At 42.6% G+C, this 20334-nt stretch overlaps 2 protein-coding genes across 2 annotated transcripts; one reads left to right on the top strand and one right to left on the bottom strand.

Annotated features, from left to right (window-relative positions):
- Positions 1-3658, bottom strand: hspe1 (heat shock 10 protein 1). Its single transcript, XM_084954815.1, has 4 exons — positions 3524-3658; positions 1473-1628; positions 282-371; positions 1-201 (listed from the first exon to the last, which is right to left on the bottom strand). The coding sequence occupies exons 1-4, from the start codon at positions 3641-3643 to the stop codon at positions 151-153; spliced, it is 417 nt and encodes a 138-aa protein (XP_084810941.1). The 5' UTR covers positions 3644-3658; the 3' UTR covers positions 1-150.
- Positions 3659-4087: 429 nt separating this feature from the next.
- Positions 4088-13903, top strand: hspd1 (heat shock 60 protein 1). Its single transcript, XM_084908293.1, has 11 exons — positions 4088-4204; positions 5972-6147; positions 7861-8196; positions 8276-8371; positions 8483-8576; positions 11111-11279; positions 11414-11513; positions 11600-11845; positions 11924-12098; positions 12191-12369; positions 12492-13903. Exons 2-11 carry the CDS (start codon positions 5974-5976, stop codon positions 12648-12650), a joined length of 1728 nt encoding a protein of 575 aa, XP_084764419.1. The 5' UTR covers positions 4088-4204; positions 5972-5973; the 3' UTR covers positions 12651-13903.
- The last annotated feature ends 6431 nt before the right edge of the window (positions 13904-20334 follow it).

The raw sequence follows: 20334 nt of genomic DNA on the forward strand, positions 1-20334 counted from the left end.
ATGAGTCTTCACTTTTATTATTGTAACAAAACATGATTAGAATTATTTACAGGAACAAAGAAGAAAAAAAAAAAAAAAAAAAGACAGACATGAATGAACTTAATTTCTTCTCTCCGGGGATGTCAGGGACTTTACATGAGGACTGGCAACTCATTCAACATATTTACCGAGGATATCTGCATCACGGAACAGGAAATAGTCCTATGGGAGAAAAGACAAGAAAAAATTAAACTAATTTCAGCACAAAAGTGTGGACGGAGTCTGAGGAAACTGCACCGCACCTTGTCATCCAAAATGACTTTAGTCCCACCGTACTCTGGTAGGAGAACCTTCTCCCCAACCTTCACGCTCACTGGATGGATTTCTCCCTTCTGAAAGAAGGAGAAAAACACGTTAGGCATGAAGTAACACCACAGTTGTTACTGAGTCTTTTATATTTAAAAATCTGTATTTTTGTTTCACCCTATAATTTACAAGAAAATACAGTCATGCAGTGGATGGTCACATGACACGTAGCTTCCCTGATCCTAACAGCTTTTTAAAGGGCAGATGACTGAGGATCTGTGCTTCAGCAGGAGTCCTGTTCACTACTGTGTATTTAGAGATAAATTTTTACTGCAGTTTTCAAATGCATCATTGAGAGAAAAAACCTAGGTTAGGTTAGATCAAGTCTGAAGGTCAACCAGACACTGTGACTATGTTAGCAGTGCTAACCCAATTCTGTAACCAGGGTTCAGGAAATTGAAGTCCAGATTTTATTCTCTTAATGCATCATATTTAAAGGTGCAGCATCTTCAGAAAACTAAAACCAGAAATTGTAAAAACTATAACAGACTTTATTTTGAACAGTTTTGCTTTTGCAGGAGCAACTGTGTATACAGAAATAAGAGTCGTGCGCATAAAAAGAATTATGCGCAGTGTGTCTAAAACAACCTGCATCAGCCTAACCCTTTAAAGCAGGGGTGGGTTACTCCAGGGCTCAAGGATCGGGGTCCTGCAGGTTTTAGATGCGTCCTTGATCCAACACAGCTGATTCAAATGGCTAAATGACCTCCTCAACAATTCTCGTACTTCTCCAGAGGCCTGGTAATGAACTAATCATTTGACTCAGGTATGTTGACCCAGGGTGAGATCTAAAACCTGCGGGACACCAGCCCTCGAGGCCTGGAGTTGTCCACCCCTGCTTTAAACCCAATCAGGGACACTGAAGGATAAGCAATAACTATAATATTGGAATCTTTTCAAAGTAAAACCCATCTCAAGCATGATATACTGATTCATAACTGTCTTGTTTTGGGGGGAATAAAGTTTCTGTTTAAGAGTTCTTAATTTAATTATTGTTTTTATTAATGGTATTGTGAATTGTGAGATTTTCATGTAGTTTAATACCAACTGCAAAAACAAGCTTTAGTTTATAAAATAAAACAAAAACCATACACTCTTCTTGAAGCAGCTATGCCATGTATGCTTACCTGGGTGACAGAGCCAGGTCCAACTGCCACCACTGTAGCCTGCAGCACTTTGCCTTGAGACTTCTCTGGCAGCATGATGCCCCCCTTTGTTACCGTCTCTGCTGTGAAGCGCTCCACAAGCACCCGGTCAAACAGAGGAAGGAATTTTCTGAAAGCCTGGAGACCACACAAACACAGGACATATTAGCACGACTATCACACCATGTTTAGGTGAACTGGGCACCTAATGATTCATCATTAGAAATAAAAGTTGGAGGAAAAGAAAAATCCTACAAATTTGACTCCAAACTTTTAAGTTGGCTCTCTTGTGTAACACGCCCCACACCCCTGACTTATGTGTTATGCACCATCTGTACACACACACTGATTTGCTGCAAAGGTTTTAAAATGTGAACATTAACTAGATTCAGTGCTTCACATGCTTACAGTTAAGTCAAACTGTAAGTTAATACAGAAACCTGCTGGTTATAATGCATGAGTGAATAATAAGCTGCTGGGTTTGAGTTAAAGAAAGAGGGTGGAGGTCAGCGACAGAGGCAGCCTTTGTCAATCAGTTTCCGCTAAACTGAAAATTAACTTTTCCTCATTTATCTACTTGAGTCTGAAATCACGAGGGAGGACAGCAGCTGTGCAGCATTTCAAAGAGACACTGATCAACTTTTTTCTGTCACGACTTTAAGGACAACATTTGTTTAAAAGCAACTGCATGAGTGACCTTCAGTAAAGGTCATTTGTGACTGTGATGGAGGAGGGTGATGGAGTGGGACTGGTCCCAGTTTGATAAGTAGGGAAAGGAGGCGGAGCTTCCACACTATGTCCGAGGGGTCCAGGCCAAGGACTCTTCACCTCTCCACTGATAAAACAAACTAACCAACATCAATCAGCCCTGAGCCTGGATCAAACATCCTCCTGCTCACTGGTACCAGATAAAACCCAAGGCCAGACGAAGCAGTTTTCACAAAGTTCTTAACAAGTTGCATAAGCTCATTATGATTAGCCCCACATTTCTGTCAGATGCACCAACTTTTCTCCTCCTGGCTTATGACCTGACAAGAAAACCAGATGTATACTAGACATCTACATTTAAATTGAGTATCAAGCTAGTTGAGGATCTAGTTTTGGCAGACGTGGTTTCTACTTAAACAAGGGTTCAAAAGAACTACCCACCTAAGTGTCTCATAACATTTCAAGATGGCTGACCAGTGGCAAGACTCAATTCTAGTAGTAACCTGTTCTATACAATGAGTACTTTTGATTTTGTACATGTTTAAATATTAGCATTACCTTTACTTGTGTTTCTACACAGGGGTGATGCAACTTTTCCAAAGAAAATGTGTACAGACAAGTATAACTCCCTCTACACTGATAAGCCTTTAAAGAGATTTACTGCAGTAAAAAGCACTCAATTTTCCTCAAATACGGTGGATAAAGTACTTGAGTACCTCATATTTGTCCTGAATGCAATCTGAGTGCATGCTGCTGTAAAAACTACTTTCAAGCAAACGAAACTAATGCTGCTCCTGACTCAGAGACCAGTATTGGATGTCAGTAGTAGTTCAGCAGGAACAATGGGACTGCATGTCGCTCCTCACTAAATCTCATGCCTGGAGGCTTGTGCCCTTGAGCTTGACGGTAAACGCAAACTTGCTGCACCTTGTGTGTGTGTGTGTGTGTGTGTGTGTGTGTGTGTGTGTGTGAATGAATGAATGAATGAATAAATGGCTACGCTAAGTGCAATTACTTACCTTTTTACTTCAGCTAACAGTGCGCTCATAGCTGTACTTGTATACAGGTCTTATGATCCCTCATCTAGTTTTAGGCTTTGTGGCTTGCCATTAAGACAAACGTACATTTGTTTAAACTCATTCTTAGCTCCCTTGCAGCGTGACCTTGTCACTGATGTTCACTTTAGCTAACATGCGGCTAAGAATAACTAAAAGCTAGTCAGTTTATTTAAACCGTCTACTAACTGCGTCACCTATATCAAAGAGCTCGGCGGTGATTGACGCTCGTTATTTGCTCGCCTTTTTTAAATTAACCAGGCACCTTACCATTTCTGGACGTGTGTGAGGTCTGAGAGCCGGCGTGGATCTGCACCCCGAATCCTTGGTGAGCGTGAATATGGCAAGCTGAAGGATATCTCCACGTGAAGAAATATCCAGAATGCGCATGCGCACTAACCTGCCCTGAACTCGTCAGGCGCAAGGGAAAGTTCTAGTACACCCGAGGCCAACATCAAAATATTTTTTTAAAAGCACACACATTATTTAATAAAAGCAAAACATGTACGGGACATTTTCTAAAACTGCTTTAGTGACTTTTCTGTCTTTGAAACACTCCGAGCTGAGGCAATGTTGCAAAATGTCAACTTTGACCTTTTTTTTTTCCGCCAATGGCACGCCAGAAAATTCTGGAACCGTTTGCCCAGGAACGAGCATTAATAGATAATTCTACATATTTCTATCCTAATTAGCCTATTTTACACACTGTTTTGACTTTATTTTATCGAGAACTATAATTCAAGTAATAGTGTGCCCGCACGTCATTATGAATTTTAAAAGAAGAGCACTTTTATTAGGTAGTTATGGTTTATACACAGTCTGGGCGGGCCGGTACATAACCCGGATGTGCTAGGCCATGTGCAGTTCTGTCTCCGTTACTCCACACGACTGTTCTCTCCTCCAGTCTTTATATCATTCCGTCTTGCAGCAAGCCTTTACCTCAACTCACAGGTAAGTGTGGACACTGCTGCAAGTGTCTGAAGCTACTCAGTTTACGTTACAGCCCGTATACTGGCGAATAGCGCTAGCTTTTATGTAGAGTACATTCTGCGCATGCTGCTCAGGAAGCTCGAGTTTGATGGCTCCGCGCTAACATATTTCTTCCCCTTCTAACTGCAAGGACATGCGAGTGTGACTACAGACTTTAACCGACAGGCTAGCTGTCTCTGTGCTCTCCTTGTAAGTGAATTGTCTGGACTGTTAAATGTGCTTTGCTCGTGTGGAGTAAGAGGAAGATAGCGAGTGATTAAAAGCAGTTAAAACCTCGCAGTGAGACCGTGTATGAGCTGAGCAGGGATGGAGAAAGCACTTCCACACGTGCTTTCACAAATTTGACCTTGTGACGCACGACCTGAAGAGCGCACGCGTGGGGTGGACGTTTCTTAATCCAGTCACGGTCAATGCGCATAGAATTAACAGTCAAGAGACTGAAGCATTTAGAACATCTTTTAGTCAACTATCACATATTTTGAAGTAGTTACACTTAATTGATTTATATTATTTTCATCTGCACTGAATTTACTATGGTTATTGGTCGCTCAGTAGCTTAAATACAGCTTAACCTCAAGTAATTACAACAAGAATGGGGATAAAGTCGCGGGGGTGGCGTTGTACACGACTTTTAAAAACATGGATAATCTGGGGTTACAATCCTGTGGTCCTTAGACTTTAATAACAATCCATGGTTGTAAACCCCATTTAAAAATCGCCGATAACCGACAAGGGGCTGTTGCATACTACTGCTGCACAGTTTAAACTCGTAATAGCTTGTTGTTCTTGCAGTACTCAACAATTTACAATTTCTACTTTTTGATAATTGATATGTTACTCAATGATTAAAAGATGGTCATTATTCGCTAAGCAGGTGTGATCTGGCTGACTGAAGTCACTGACAGGTTTTCCTAACTGGTTTTAACAGGTTGGCTCTGGGGCTACCTTGTCATTTTTACTAACCCCTTAATGAATGTTAAAGAATGTTCCAGGTACTTTTTTGGTTTGTTCATTTGTTACTTTGTACCTTAACCTCCTAGGACATGGCGTCCACATATGTGGACATCACATTTTGGGTTTTTTAGACCAAAATACTTGGACAATTTTGCTCTACAAGGGCCTGATGTCTATTTACAAGGACATTACACTGCTACTGTTCTATCAAAATTTTAATTGAATATCCTCATATGTGGCTGTCATTTTTCTTAGGAACAAAAATCAGGTGTTTAAAAAAAAAAAAAAAAAAATCTGGTAAGTCTTTGTTTTTACATTCATCGGGCCCCAATATGTCCAAATATCAAAGAGAAATTAAAAATGCATGCCGTGGAAGAGTTCGGGTCTTAGGAGGTTAATGAAATATCTTCCAGTTTCAACCACTTAATTGACACATTTTCAGATATTCTGGCTGTCAGATTGTGTTGTTCAACTATTAATAAAATGTATTCAGCTGCACCTCTCTTTACTTTTAATATGTAGGTAGGCAGGCCAAAACCAGTATTGGTAACACTTAAAACCATTAAACTTGCAGATTAATGATAAGTCCAGGGGTCTCTGCCCCCTTGTTGTTTAGTACAACTGGAGATGTTCCTTTATTCATTCATTCACAAGTCTCATGTCATGCCGTCTGCGGCCACTAGGGTGTACTTATTACATATGCGAAGAAATGTAATTAAACTTTGGGATACTTGGAGTCATCATTATGGCCTAACCTGTGTTTTCCTCCCACAGACATGTTTCGTTTAGCCACAGTCATGAGGCAGGTGAGGCCTGTGAGCCGTGCGCTGGCTCCCCACCTCACACGAGCCTACGCCAAGGATGTGAAGTTTGGGGCTGACGCTCGTGCCCTCATGCTGCAGGGAGTGGACCTGCTGGCTGATGCCGTGGCTGTCACCATGGGCCCAAAGGTAACGCCCCCTTTGCTTTTTTTTTCTTGAATATTAGACCAGTTTTCTAGGAGACTGTACAGAAAGATCCTTAATAGCTTACACTGAGTGTTGGTGTAGGCCAGGGGTCAGCAACCTTTAAGACACAAAGAGCCATTTGGAGCCGGTTTCCACACAAAAGAAAACACTGGGAGCCGCTAATACGTTTTGACATCTAAAATGAAGATAACACTGTATATATTGTTTTTTTTACCTTGTGCTTTGTGTGAACAACTAAGGTGTGTTGCTTATGAAATCCATGAAGTGCTACAGAGAAAATCACATTTTATTCATGTAATTAACACATTTTGAACTCTTAAAGAAATATAACAAAAGGAAAGACACCCAGCTGAACTAAAATGATCCATGTAGCAAACAAAAACTGTTGTGAGCCGCCACCCTTATATCGCCTTTGGGCTTTTGGAGCCTTGACCTGACTTTTAAAATCTAATTGGGGAAAAAAAGCACTATGCTGCTAAAAAATGAAAAATAGATATTTGCAAAATTCTGCCTAAATATGTATTTTACCTGGTTAAAGCGTGTGGCGGGGCGTGGTCTGCAATGCCGCTGCACCGGAGGCGGACGCACCTGATCTGCACCCGCAATCACACCTCGCCACCTTAACGTCTGTGCTCGCTCTGCTGTTGTGTTGGTGTGTGTCGTGCTGTGAGCTGAAAAGCTACAGCCGGCTGTATGCGTACAGCAACCGTGTGTGAAAAGTGGTCAATAAAGAGATGCTGAAAAGCATGTTCATGGAAACATCGTCGGGTCTGCCGTGATATGTTTACAATGGGACTTCTGTTCCTGAACCTCTGCGCACAGCGTCTGCAAATCGGGGCTGTATGAAGTCACTTTCATCTTTACGCAGGACTGTAAGCTGTCATCTGTGAGGCGTGAGCGGTGTTTGTTTTTAACATAGTTCACGGTGGAGAATAGCTGCTGACATAATGTGGCTCCGAAGATCCGTAATTGGCCTACCTGGGGTTGAAAGTCTCGATAAATGCACGGCGTTTCGGCGGGTATACCGGCTTCCGCGAGTGTGACTCTTATTTTGAGCGATGAAAAAATAATAGAATATAATTTTATTTTTATATTTCAATATTACAATAATCTTCCAATTTAGAACTACAAGTTAAAAAAATAACTAACATAAATAAATAATAAATAATACACTTCAGTTAAATGCTTCTAATTTATTTTCCCAAACCACGCGGAGCCGCAGTATAAGGACTAAAGAGCCGCAGGTTGCCGACCCCTGGTGTAGGCTTTCAGCTCCTGGTCTTGCGTTGGGCCAACTTTACTGAGTGGTTGGCACTAATAAATACAGATATTTGAACAAAAGGTGGGCAGAACTGGGGCTCTTACAGCTAGATATTTGTACATTTTGACTTGATGCCACAAAGGGGTACCCTGCCCTCCACAGGCAGAGAAGGGAAATCACTGAATTTCTTGCCAATAGCAGGTTTAATTTCAGCAAAGAATTGAGATGTATTTGGACTAATAAAGCAGATATGCTAGCCTAAGTCCTTCATCAGCCAAGTGTTAAACAAAATGCATTAATCATTATGCTAAATGCCTCTTGCAATGCAACAAATGGCATAGACTTAAATAATCACTTTTATCTCCAGTATTTTCTTGTCTTTGTGAAACATATGTGCAGAACTTTTCATCTGACAACTTTCTGGCTCGTTTCAGGGTCGCACTGTCATCATCGAGCAGAGCTGGGGCAGTCCAAAGGTCACCAAGGATGGCGTGACGGTGGCAAAGAGCATTGATCTGAAGGACAAGTACAAGAACATTGGTGCCAAGCTGGTGCAGGATGTGGCCAACAACACCAACGAGGAGGCCGGCGACGGCACGACCACCGCCACTGTACTGGCTCGCGCCATCGCCAAGGAAGGTTTCGACAACATCAGCAAAGGTGCGAACCCTGTGGAGATTCGCCGAGGTGTCATGATGGCCGTAGAAACCATCATCAACGAGCTGAAGAACCTTTCAAAGCCCGTCACAACCCCCGAGGAGATCGCACAGGTATGGTAATGTTTCTGCTGTCTCCATAAGGCTTCAGGCATTTGGGATTTGAGCTTTAATTATGAGTCTGCTCTTTCAGGTTGCTACGATCTCAGCCAATGGAGATGTGGAGATTGGCAACATCATTTCTAATGCCATGAAGAAAGTTGGCCGCAAGGGAGTCATCACCGTCAAGGTTGGTTTCAGAGATTTCCTCCTGCTGGAGAAAAGCTCATTTACTTGTCCAATGAACATTTACTGTCTGATTTTTGAGGACAGCTTGTAAATGTTTGGTTCAATTTGCCAGGATGGGAAGACTCTGCATGATGAGCTGGAGATCATTGAGGGTATGAAGTTTGACCGCGGTTACATCTCACCTTACTTCATCAACACTGCCAAAGGTAAGGCTGCTGAACAGGTTTCAGCTGTGCATTACTACTCGCTAAAAGTTTTAACTGATAAACCGGTGCTGTGCACTCATTATAAAATGACCAGTTAGTGTGAAAGGCTTGTAAGAGTCCCACTGTCCTCCTACAGGAGCACAACAAACAAACTGTATCTAAACTATTTATCCTCTTTAGTTGTTGCCATTTAACTCTTTGTAGCTGCCTGACTAGAATGTCCAGCATAACATGTTAGTTTCTTAAATTTTTATTTTATAGCAGGGCTCTAGAGTGCGACCAAATCTCTAACTCTCCGTGTGGTCAACAACAGACACACATTATGCCCCTATCGTGGACTAAACCAATCAGAGATAGTCAGGGGCGGCACCTTTCTGATTGGCCGTGGTCCAGTTGAAAGTGCAGGTGGAAGAGGGAGATGAGTAGCTTGAATAAAGCGATATCGATTCATTAAATCCTGAATTGACTTTTAAGTATAACTGTGTTTTGCCAGAAACGCCAGATTCTCAGATTAAAGCTCACAAAACTATTTCAACAACCACCAAACAGCAGATGAGAGCAGGTACACGGATTCCACACAAAGACGTAAACACTGCGCGGACCCGACGCATCAGAATCAGCTTTGTCTTTCTCGGCTTTCTCACCCGACGGCCCGTAGACGGACACGCTGTCAGGGCTCACCGATTCTGATGCGTCGGGTCCGCGCAGTGTTTACGTCTTTTTGCGCTGATTCTGAGCTGCAGGTTTTGTCTCTCTCCAACCAAAATTCACCGAGCCAGCAGCAAAAGAAGCAGCAAACTACGCTTCACATTTGATAAATGTCGTCATGGAATCACTCTGACTTTTGCTGTTTTGCTTCCACCACAATAAAAATCACACTTCATGCACAGCTCTCTCTCTCTATCTCTCTCTGTACTTCAAGAACAGTTTCCCGTCTCAAATCTCTGTTTTCTGCATTATCCATTCGCTTATTACCCACCAGTCTACCGTTGTTTACAGCGCTGTCGGCCGCTGTCTTCTTTTTACTTTTTACTTAAATGACCTCGGACAAGAAAGCCTAATTTCTGCTGTTCAATACTGAAGAAATTTAAACTTTTTAAAATTATGCGAAATTGCAGAATATTTTTAAGGTTATCTGCTATAAAAAGCCAGGCCAGGAAAATCTCCTTCATGTTTTTCTGTTTTATTCTCAGTTACTTTCACACAAAGGCATCTGCTGTGATGTTCACAATTCTGATGAAGTCTCATGTGTATCAGTACTGATAAATGATCAGAATTATAATATTTCTGACTGTCTGAGGCTAAATTGAATCGAACCAGGAGTTTGAGAACCGGAATCGAACGGATTATAGAAATCAGTGATGATGCCCAGCCCTAGTGAGCAGCCTAGGCCTGACAGAAGTGAATGTAGCTGTGGGTAATAAGAAAAGATGAAAAGAACTATTGATAACTTTTTTTGTTAAGTTAAGGCCTGATCCGTCTGAAATTCATAGCCAGTGCTCTGACACGGTGTCATCAATCTTTGAATGCTGAAAAAGCACAGTGTATCCAGGAAACACATTATATGCTGCAATAAATGCACTGCCCAAGTGTCCCCTCTCCCCGCTGCCTTTCAGCAGCAGACGGCAGCAAACAGGTTGTCAGAGGAGGCCAAGATGATGATTAAGTTTAACATTTTCTACAATATTGACAAAGCACTTTAAGCACAAGATTGTTAGTTAATAATTTAGAAATGAATATTGTCTGTATGGACTGCAACCCCCCCCCCCCCCCCCCCCCCCCAAAAAAAAAAAGTGCACATGTAAAACTGCGGTGTTAAGTAATGCGGTTGAAAAATTTGAGTGCGCTTAGGCGTACAGGTGCGCCCATGGCAAAAAGTTAGTCTAGAGCCCTGTATAGGTTTTGTCTGAATCAGTATTAGACACTTTGTAAATGTTTTATTTCATGTAATATTGGTTTGCACCACCAGGTGGTGCAGTCAGCCCAGACAAGGTATTTGTATTCAGTGGTGACTTGGAAAATAGGCAAAGTCCATTGAGGTAATGGGGTTAGTGCTAAGTAAAGCATCTAAAGTTCAACAGCAGTGTGCTTCCAAAAACATCTCAACACACTGACTTGTTAAGTGATGCCCCCTGCTGGAGAAAGTGTATGCTTTGCAGAAGGTATTTGGAAAAAGTAACACGTTGATAATCAGGGAAAGGGCGAGCAGCCCAGAAGATCATCTGACAGTGTTTTAAACACAAGTCATTATCTGTGACAGTGTTGAAACGGTTTGCTTTATTGAATTGTTACATTGAATTGTTTGCATCCAAATATAATCTTTAGAGACAAATTTGAAGTGTAAAAAAAATAAAATAAAATAAAAAAAAAAAGACAGAAGCATGCTTTCAAACTTGTCTGAGGTTGCAGTCGTCCCAGTCTAACATCGATACTGTGTGCTGACTGGATTTAACAGTAAAACATGCAGGTTTTGTAACCATTAAACTATGAATGGTTTTCATGTGCCAAGTCTTGTTTCTTCCTGTTTCTACCAGGCCAGAAGTGCGAGTTCCAGGATGCCTACCTGCTGCTGAGTGAGAAGAAGATCTCCAGTGTCCAGAGCATTGTGCCAGCTCTGGAAATTGCCAACCAGCACCGTAAACCTCTGGTTATCGTGGCAGAGGACGTGGATGGAGAAGCTCTGAGCACCTTGGTTCTCAACAGGTACATTGTTGTTGTGAAGTCGGGGACTGAGATGCATGTTAACTGCTTAAGGAAAAAAAAAAAAAAAAACTACACTGAGGGAACTTTGAATGTGTAGTAGCTATTTATTTTTATTTATTTTCATTTCTTTTCAGGCTGAAGGTTGGGCTTCAGGTGGTAGCAGTTAAAGCCCCAGGCTTTGGCGACAACAGGAAGAACCAGTTGAAGGATATGGCCATCGCCACCGGGGGGACTGTAGGTTCTCATCAGTCTTAAGTGTGGCAACTCTTTATAAATCTGAACTGCCATCTGATGGTATATTGTTCTTTGTGTATCTGTAGGTGTTTGGGGATGAGGCTCTGGGCCTGGCTCTTGAGGACATCCAGGCTCATGACTTCGGCAAGGTCGGCGAGGTGCAGATCACTAAAGACGACACCCTGCTGCTGAGGGGAGGAGGCAGCTCGGCTGAGATTGAGAAACGGGCGGCAGAGATCGCCGAGCAGCTGGAGAGCACCACCAGTGACTACGAGAAGGAGAAGCTCAACGAGAGGCTGGCAAAGCTTTCGGATGGAGTCGCCGTGCTCAAGGTTGGATTCGGCACCATTTGTGGATGAGTGGTTTTTCCTGTGGGGAGGCAAAGCTGTGACACCTTTGCTCTATTTCAGGTGGGAGGAACAAGTGATGTGGAGGTGAATGAGAAGAAGGACCGCGTGACAGATGCTCTGAATGCCACCAGGGCAGCTGTTGAGGAGGGCATTGTTCCTGGAGGAGGTTGTGCCCTGCTGCGCTGCATCCCCGCCCTCGACGCCCTCAAAACTGCCAACTCTGACCAGAAGATCGGTAAGATTGTGCTTTAGCCTCTTCTCGGTAACACCCATACTCCTAGGGTTACATATGTGCTTCGGTTTTAACCAGCGCCTCGATCTAAACAGGTGTGGACATCATCAGACGGGCGCTCCGTATTCCTGCCATGACCATTGCCAAAAACGCAGGCGTGGAGGGTTCACTCGTTGTGGAAAAGATCCTGCTGGGATCCCCTGGGATGGGCTACGATGCCATGCAGGGAGAGTACGTCAATATGGTGGAGAAGGGCATCATTGACCCCACAAAGGTACAGCTCAGCCAATCACATTCACTTGCAAGATGGATGCTATATAGTTTTTTGTTTTGGGTTTTTTTTTTTCATGGCAGATTATGGAGGAGCTTTAACGTTTTTATTTCCTCCTCTTACAGGTGGTGAGGACAGCACTGATGGATGCTGCAGGAGTAGCATCTCTGCTCTCCACTGCTGAGGCTGTCGTCACAGAGCTCCCCAAGGAGGAGAAGGAAATGCCAGGGGGCATGGGAGGCATGGGCGGCATGGGCGGTATGGGGGGTGGAATGGGTTTCTGAGCCACTCCTCCTGATCTTTGTGTACAGACTCAATCAGGAGCTTAGTGGAGCTGGAGAACTGCCCCCACTGAGCTCTGCCCACAGTGATGGACGGACTGATGACGAATATGTCAGAGATGCAAATGTTTGATAAATGCTCAAAAGACTTGAGAGCCCACCGAGTCCACCTGCTACACTAGAGTCCTCCTCAAACCTTTCCCATTAGCACTTAACTCCTCGTCAAATGCTCAACAGACTTAAACTAATACCAGTGAAGAAGGAAATTCAGCAGTGTTCATATTTGAGGATGGTTCCAGTTTATTTCTACCTGATGTATTTCCCGTGTGGGTCTTTAGATCATAAACTTTGTACTCACTACATCTGTTGTAGGGAAACAAGGAGTTAAACTTCTAAACTCCAGAACATCTGGGTCTCCGTCCTCTTGTGTCCCTTCATCGGCTGTCTCTGAGTGAGAGCGGCCTTCTTCACGCCTTTGCTTTCCAGTGACCCAGCTGTACTCAGAAGCACAGCTCTCACCTGCTCATCGGGAGGCTGTGTTTCAGGTTTCATGTTGGGTTCACATGGGATTGCGTTCCATAAATGGAGGGTATGGGTTTTACCTTTCAAAGAACATTGGACTTGTGCAGACGGCCTGAATTTCTGCCCAGATTTACAGTTTAGTGTGGCAACTCCTTGTTACCCTGAAACTCTACGACACAATCCAAAATGAGTTTAACAATGAGCTACAAAAGGGAAATAAGCAGGGTGGAATAAACTGTAACTATCCTTAAATGGACCACAGAGCCTCAGCATCTGTCCTTCACTCTTGTCTTTTTTTCTTTTCTTTTTTTTAATTATTTGTATGTGTTGTCTGTGATTGACTTGAATTCATCTGTGATTGAATTAAAGCAGTTTTCGTACATACACGGAGCCTTTCTCCATCTTGTCTTGTTACAACTGGACAAAGAGTGCCTAAGTGACCAGAAGTGGAGCGTCGTCAGGAGCCCGTGTAGTCTGAATGTTTACCGAGTCGCGTTTCTGCATCGGAGTGTACAGCTGATTGTATGTGAGGGGCTCGGGATCCTTTGCTATGGAGTAGATGTGAAATCCTCGTTTCCTCCATCGTGGCACAGCACTCACAGAAAGCAACCAGAGAGTGATCTTTGTCTTGCTACTTTATTCCAAACAGCAGTGATGGTTCCACTACTCTTTTGTGTAGATGTTAATTGTGGTTTCTTTTTTAATTTTCATTAATAAACTTATTCTGATGTGCAGATTCATGTTTGTTTCTGCTATGTAGTCTCCACAAATCAGTTTGCTTCCTTTAGTAAAGCAGGTTGGGGTTAAGTTTGTCTTCTCAACCAGAGCTCACCTTTTGTTCAACCATCCAGGCAGAAGCTGAAGATGTCTTGCTAGTACAACCATGAAAACGATACAGATGAAACTTAAACATTAGCAGATGGAGGATTAAGTACAGATTTCTGCATATACACAGTTTGTCCAGTCGCTCCCACCTGTTTCCAAACCATTCAGGCCTTATTGTTGCAGAGAGGTTACTGTACCCAGAGTGTTTTGCTACAGTAGTTCCTGTCAAAGTTGGCTTTAATGTTTAACCTCAGTAAACGGCTAATAATCGTCACACTAAGTCAGGAATGGCTCTATAACTTTGGGACCAAAGTGAGCACTCTTTGCCTCTATGAAGCTGTTGGGACCATTTAGAAACCCAGTATGTCCCCATCACCAGGCCAGAGGACCTCAGAATACACTACAGGGATTTTTTTTTTTTGTCAGCTACTTATGCTTTAGCAAAATGACTCTGACCCACCGATGGCATTATGTACAGCAGGGGTGGGGAACTCCAGGCCTCGAGGGCCGGTGTCCTGCAGGTCTTAGATGTGTCCTTGATCCAACACAGCTGATTTAGATGGCTAAATGACCTCCTCAACATGTCATGAAGTTCTCCAGAGGCCTGGTAATGAACTAATCATTTGATTCAGGTGTGTTGACCCAGGGTGAGATCTAAAACCTGCAGGACACCGGCCCTTGAGGCCTGGAATTGCCCACCCCTGAGGCACAGCTAGACTGGAGCTGTGTCACCCACGTGATTAAAAGGTGTCCTAGTTTATGGCTGAACCATTTATTGTGTTAAAAACTCAGTTCAATTCAAGCTTTTCTTTATATAGCATTTGTATAGCACCAAATCACAACAACAGTTGCCTCAATGTGCTTTATATTGTAAGGTAAAGACCCTACAATAATACAGAGATATTTCCCAACAATTGGATGACTTCCTATGAGTAAGCACATGGCGACAGAGGGAAAGAAAAACTCACATTTAACAGGAAGAAACGTTTGTCAGAACCAGGCTCAGGGAGGGACGTCCATCTGCCGTGATGGCTGAGAAGACATAAGTTAGGCTTTAAACAATTGTTATGTTTCAATTTAGCATTTTTTGCCTTTAAAACAAAACTACAAACCTAAAGCTATATTACCATCACTTTATTAAGCGAATGAGATGTTTTATTTTTTTTTAGAATCTCATCATAGTACAACACTTTGCAAAGGTCTTGAGTTACCCCTCATTTCAGTGATTTACTCAAGTGTGCAAACATACATGGAAATACAGTTTCTAAGGCAACAACAATCCTAAAAAGACCATCTCGGTATGGCCACCTTTATTTAGGAATAATCCTCTGGGTTTCTTTCAGGGCCTTCCAAAGTTCTGTAGATGCTGGCTACACACTATTTCAGAAATGGTCTAAGCGAAGCTCTCAATTTACCGGTCAGTCTACGTCCCTACCCTCACCTGTGGTCATGAGCTGTGGGTAGTGACTGAAAGAACGAGATCGCGGATACAAGCAGCAGAAATGGGCTTCCTCCTCAGAGTGGCTGGCCTCTCGCTTAGAGATAGGATAAGATCAGCCAACCGAGAGGGGCTCAGAGTAGAGCCGCTGCCCCTCCACATAGAAAGGAACCAGTTGAAGTGGTTCGGGCATCTGACAAGGATGCATCCTGGGTGAGTCTGGGCATGTCCCACCACTGGAGGAGGCCCCGGGGCAGACCCAGGACATGAGCCTGGGAACCCAGACAAGTTGGCCAAGGTGGCTGGGGACAGGGAGGTCTGGGCTTGTCTGCTTAGGTTTAGGCTGCTGCCCCCGCGGCCCTGGATGGGTGGATGGATGGAATGGACTGGTAATTATATAGCACCTGTCTGCTAAAGTTGAGCACTCAAAACACTTCCTCCTACAAGTTCACCCAAACACACACTGAGACTTATTTATTATTCAGTTAATTTATTATTCATTTATTCAGTATCTAAGGATACTTTGACGTGCAGACTGGAGGAGCCACAGATCAGTTCACCAACCTTCCAACTGGTAGATGACCTGCTCTATATAGGGCTTTGAGCATGATGTCACGAGAGGGGGCGTGGCCAGGATTTCTGGTTGAGGCGCCATCTTCCTGGGCCAAACTAAGCTCAAGTGAAAGCACCCACGTCAGCCATGGTTTGTACTTGCTGTGGGGTCGGTTGTAATGTTAGATCGCACAACACCGGCAAAGGAATAAGCTTGAGAATGGTACATGTTTTTATTCTTTCCCCACCTGGAAGCAACATGAGGGAGCTCATGTAGCGGACCTTACCAAAAGAAGGCGTCTAGCCTGGATAGCAGCTGTGAGATGATCTGATATCCAGTTCTCTTCCATCTCCAAATATCTGTTGGTGCTCCAGACATTTTCATTCCGGTAAGTTCTAAATATGTTCAAATCACTCTTTATAGTCTATTAGTTTTATTTTATACACTCTGAGGTCATAGCAAATTAGAACAAACATCCTAATGAGTGATTTTGCAGAACTACCTTCTATTTAAAGAGTTGCTAATTATTTGGCATTATTGCAGCAAACCAGCCTATGAAATGGATGAAACGCTGGGTTCCAGCGCTACACAAGGGACCTGCTTCAAACATACCACCATGCCAATCAGATTACTTCTTCCATGTCAGGGTGAAGAGGTGACCCTTCAGGATAAGATGGTGAAGGTTTGCTGCGTTTGGTGAACAGTGTGGTAGTAAAACCAGGGAAAAATGAAACTTGAATGAAACTATCGTATAAATAGCGGTAATTTTTCAAAAGATACAGTAAAATAAGTAGTGTTAGTAGTGGGTGATATCATGTAAATGCTGTCATAATTTTGTGTAAACATTTTGTCATTTGTAAACTATAAACGACATGGATTCTACACTGTAACTGATGTGATGTTCTACAAAGTGGTTTTAATTTTTTTTTTAAAAAGGCAAAAAATTAGTTTGTTTCTTTATTCAGTAAATGCAAATTATTTACATGGCAGTGCACTTCAGGCATAAATCTAGACCCCTACATAAAACATTATGGGTCATTCCCACAACCCACAGCTTTACTGTGTTCCAGCAAAGTATCCAGTAGCGGTGACAACTCCTCCACAGTAGCAGGTGGGATTTTTCTTTTGAGGACGGCTCCTTTGACCTGTCACTACGGATGGTCTGTTTATGTTTTGATTGAGAGCCTTTTTTTGGGCAGCTAAAGAGGAGAAGTCTATCTTATGGCCAACCTCTGGCTGTATCTTGGTCATATTATCAGGCAAAACCCAGTATGCAGGTTCATCTGTAACAGTCCCTGTGCCACGGATCAACACTGTTGCTTCTACATTAAACTGAAGAGCAGCGACATGGCTGCAGGTCTCCGCGACTCCGGCCTTACAGGTGCAGTGGGCGTCTTCAACCTTCCCTGAGATGCTCACAGTGACCCATGGCTGCAATGCTGGTTCATTCAGTCTTTGAGAGTGCAGTACCTGAAACACACACAAAGTTCATTTAAAGACAAGAACTTTGAGCCAAGGCCGACATAAATGTGTTTAATCTACTTTATCATAAATGTAACAAAGTGTTTAGAAAGTTAGCACATACATGTAATTTTTCATTTTTTTATGTATCCACCTATAGAACGCTGCATGTTATAGTGTAAATCTGCCTGTTCTCTGTCAGAAACCTGCCTGCAGAAAATGAACCTAAAGTATGTAATGCAAGGATGTCATCACTTTAGAGATGGAGAAAGCATAAAGTTTGACTTTAAGTGACAATTATGGACACGTAATATGATAAGGAGATTCTGCAGGTATGTTCAAGGTTCTTTATTTGTCACATGCATAGTTATACAAGTATAACACACAGTGAAATGTAGCCTGACACGCTCCTCGACATGTGCAAAAAGGGGGGGGGGGTAGAGGAAGAACATTACATATATATTACATATATATATTTATATATATTTATATATATATATATATATATATATATATATATATATATATACACATTGGGTGAATGTGCAGTAGTAGCAGCAAGCAGGTGAATTCTGTACATTAATATGAATAGACATCTGACTATTTTACAGAATAGACAATATAAACATATTTAAAATTAAAGGAATTTGGAATGTACATTGTGCCTGGGTTTAGAGTGTCTGGAAGAGAGTTCTGTCTCAGTCAATTATAGATGATGTGAGAGGGCGGGTGTGTGTGTGTTTAGGGCCCGGATGGCTTGGGGATAGAAGCTCCTCTTGAGTCTCTCTGTCCTTGCCCGGATGATGCAGAACCTTCTACCAGATTGCAGAAGTTGGAACAGTTTGTTGCCAGGATGGGACGGGTCCTTCAGTATCTGCGCTGCTCTAGTCCGGCATCTCCTGGTGTAGGTGTCCTGAAGCGGGGGGAGAGCAATCCTGCAGCAGCGTTCTGCTGTACGGATCACTCTCTGGAGAGCTTTTTGGTCCTTCACACAGATGTTCCCAAACCACGATGTCATGTTCTGTGTGAGGATGCTCTCCACAGCGCTCTCCACATGTATAAAACTAAAATAAAATGTATTTTTAGTGACACAGGAGACAAACACGGAAGCAAGATGTATAATTAGGATTATTTATAATAAACATTAATAAATCATTGCAATTTCTTTAACCCTACAGAATAACTAAATCCTTCAGGACAATGTCACATCAATGCACTGAACTCACTATGTTATCCCTCTAACAGCCTCCACGTGTTCTCACTGTTATTTTCCGCCTCATGAATGAATTTATGCTTGTACTAATTTGAATGTTCGGGGGGAAATCAAACGCATTTTACTCGCAGTACTCGAGCTGACTTACCTTTGTTTGAATGACGACGTACTCATAAATCTTGTACCCAATCTTTGGTGAATTGGATGTGTCCTTCCAGAGATTTATAATTGGGAAACTGGTTCACCTTGTACGCGCTGACTCCACAGACAAGGTACGAGAATATATCAGGCTACGTCAATAGCAGGTTGGGTCACATGTTTAGCAACAGTATGCTAATCGGATTCCTCAAAGTGCAATCATACAGGGACTGAGAGATGCATTTCATTCTGCAAAATGGACATAGAAATGATGTCCTCAGGCTCCAAGAAGAGCTCAAACAAAAGTATAAGGGAAGAACACTGGAACAGAACTGGTGAATCGATAGAGCCAACCATTAAAGAGGAAATGGCTCAGAGAGGTGATGGATGGACAACATAAAAACCGTCTCTGTAAGAAACTGGTGAAAAGGGAAGAATGGAAGGAGACAGCAAGAGAGGTAGCAGAGAAGATCAAACTCCTCAACAACCAAATTCAGGGCCTAACAGCCAGTTTCAGACTGATTCACAGTTTAGCAGATCAACATTGGTTTTTTTTTTTTCTATACAGAAGCTTGTATCCAACACAAAGGAGAAGCAACAAATAGAAACAAGTGCTCAGAAGGAAGCACCGGAAAACAAAGAGCAAGAAAACCAGGAAAAAGACAGACACAAAAAGGAAGCTAAAGAACGAAAGTGGAAGGCAGAAATAGAAACGGTGGGAAAGTAAGGTGAAGGAAATAGTGAGAGAAAAGAAGGAGAACACAAATAATGACAGAGCAAAAGAAAAGACGGACGAGGGGGAAGAACGAAGAGCTGGGGTTGGCACCAGCAGAGCACTCTTCATCCTAACCCTCATCACCCTCATTCTTACCCTTTACTCCACCATCGTACAGCCCACATCTATCCCTCTTTACCAACATTAATCAGAACTGCTCATGAGTCTGGGTCACATAGTCTACAGAGAATTGGTGATTGAGTACCAGTGAGTGCTGGTACTCAATCACCTGCCTGACAGCCAACGGTTTGGGGCAAACCAATGTGACAGGTTAGGGGAGTTTCATCAAAGTATTTCTAGTCCAAACGATTAATGAATTATTTCTAGGAAATTGTATGTAAATATTTATTCTGTAGCTATGTCACAGATACTCACCTGGGTCAGACTGTAGCGCATGAAAGGAGCTCCTTTCACTGACATGTGCTTTAATAGGAGTCTTAGTCCAAATAGATGACACGGTGATACAGACGGGGGTCTCTCACTCTGAATGTCCAACAGGGACATTCAGAGAGACTTCATTTCTAAAAGCACTACTTGTAGTATTGTATTACTTTTTGTTAAAGTTCCTGCACTACAGTTTATACACTCATTAAATAGTGTATAAACTGTAGACTCATTAAAAGCCCTCTATCACTTCCCTAGACAGAAAACATTTCATTTCTTAATAATGCTTCTATTATGAAACATCTGCAGGAACTTATTATTTATTAGCCAAATAGGGTTTTGTTTTGTTTACCAATTATGCAAAGCAGGAAACAAACA

The sequence above is a fragment of the Perissodus microlepis genome, chromosome 16, assembly GCF_051167445.1.
Source record: "Perissodus microlepis isolate ML-2025 ecotype Zambia chromosome 16, ASM5116744v1, whole genome shotgun sequence".
In the NCBI taxonomy this organism is placed as follows: domain Eukaryota; kingdom Metazoa; phylum Chordata; class Actinopteri; order Cichliformes; family Cichlidae; genus Perissodus; species Perissodus microlepis.